General features: G+C 58.0%; 1 protein-coding gene across 1 annotated transcript; it reads left to right on the top strand.

Moving 5' to 3' along the window:
* Positions 1-94: 94 nt before the first annotated feature.
* On the top strand, positions 95-1,478 carry H310_03559 (hypothetical protein; the record flags this gene model as incomplete). The annotated part of the gene is made up of 1 exon (XM_008867472.1): positions 95-1,478. Exon 1 carries the CDS (start codon positions 192-194, stop codon positions 1,476-1,478), a length of 1,287 nt encoding a protein of 428 aa, XP_008865694.1. The 5' UTR covers positions 95-191.

The following is a 1,478-nucleotide window of genomic DNA, read 5'->3' as shown; positions in this document are numbered from 1 at the left end:
GTCCACAACCCGACCTCGTCTCGTTCGGTCACTTGATGTGCGACTCCAAGGTCGCCGGACCATTCCACTTGCAAAATTCGTCCGTCGTCGCGCTCACGCGCCCGTGACTCACGACACAAGCCCATGAGCTGACACATGTCACGAGCTGTCGATGGTGGAGAGCACTCTGGAACATCTCGTCCGCTGGAAGCATGTTGTACTGGCGCTTCATCCTTGCAACCGCCGTGTCCCTGGCCACGGCCGCGGCACAGGAGTTTACGGGTGACGGCACGGGGTACGTCCTCGGCACACCAAGCAGCGGCAATTGCAACTTCATGAACGTCCCGAAAGCTGTGTCGACAAATTATGTCGCGCTCGCAACCGAACGCTTTGCGCAAACGGCCGCGTGCGGAAAGTGCGTTCAAGTACGCTGCACGAACGACAGGTGCAAAGGTGCCACTGCCACGGAAGTGCTCTACGTTGTGGATCAGTGCCCTGGCTGTGCCAAGGACGACCTCGACTTTTCTCGCGAAGTGTTCATGAAGCTCACCAACGGCATCGAACCTGGTCGATTGAAAATGACATGGTCGTTTGTGACGTGCCCCCACACGTCGGACATTGTGATGTGCAAAAAACCTGGCAGTAACGCGTTTTGGTTTGCTGTCCAGCCCGCCGGCGCCGTCAGTGGCATCGGCTCCGTGAAGATCAACGGCAAAGCCACGTCCTTGATCGACTCTGCGTTCTACTTCAAACTTGAATCCAGCCCTGGGCTCGACTTGTCCAGAGTGCAGTTTGAAGTGACCCCGGATAGCGGCGGCGACGCCATCACGGCCACCCTCGACATGAGCAAGGATGGATGCGTGTCCACCGGCAAACAGTTTGGCCGCTCGGATGGGTCTCCCACCGCTCCTCCTTCTTCTGCTGCACCGCCCGTGTCATCGAAGGCCCCATCCACGCCGGTCGCTTCAACCCTGGAACCCACCACAACTGGTTCAGTTGTCACCACGCTGTCACCATCACCTGACGTCTCGACCTCGAAGGCTACGGCTGTGCCCCTACCGGTGGCTGATTCCACGACGCATCCCATCGATGCGAACGACCTACACAACGAAACTACAACCTCCCCACCTGTCGCGTTCTCAATCGCCCAGTCGACGTCTTCTCCCAATGGCGTCGAGATTTCAGTCCAGGCCCAAGCGGAGGACCAAGGATTGGACTTGGGGTATTACTTGATTCTGGCGGGTGGGTGCGTGATGGCTGGGGTCGCCCTTGCCGCCATTGTCCACATCCGACGAAAGAAGTGGGAAGACAAGGACAGTGACTTGGACTTCAATGACGCACAGACGGCGATTGCCGCGCACCGGTCCGACAACAACATCGCTATTCTGTATGTCAAGGCATGCATTTCGCGCCACGATCAAGGACAGTTGTGTGCCTTTCGAGTTGTGGCCCCGCCGGAGTGTAGTAACCATGGCTTATCATGCCGAGCTTCCATCTAA

Source organism: Aphanomyces invadans, assembly GCF_000520115.1.
Source record: "Aphanomyces invadans strain NJM9701 unplaced genomic scaffold supercont1.5, whole genome shotgun sequence".
NCBI lineage: Eukaryota > Oomycota > Saprolegniomycetes > Saprolegniales > Verrucalvaceae > Aphanomyces > Aphanomyces invadans.
This window is presented reverse-complemented; position numbering and strand designations above follow the sequence as displayed.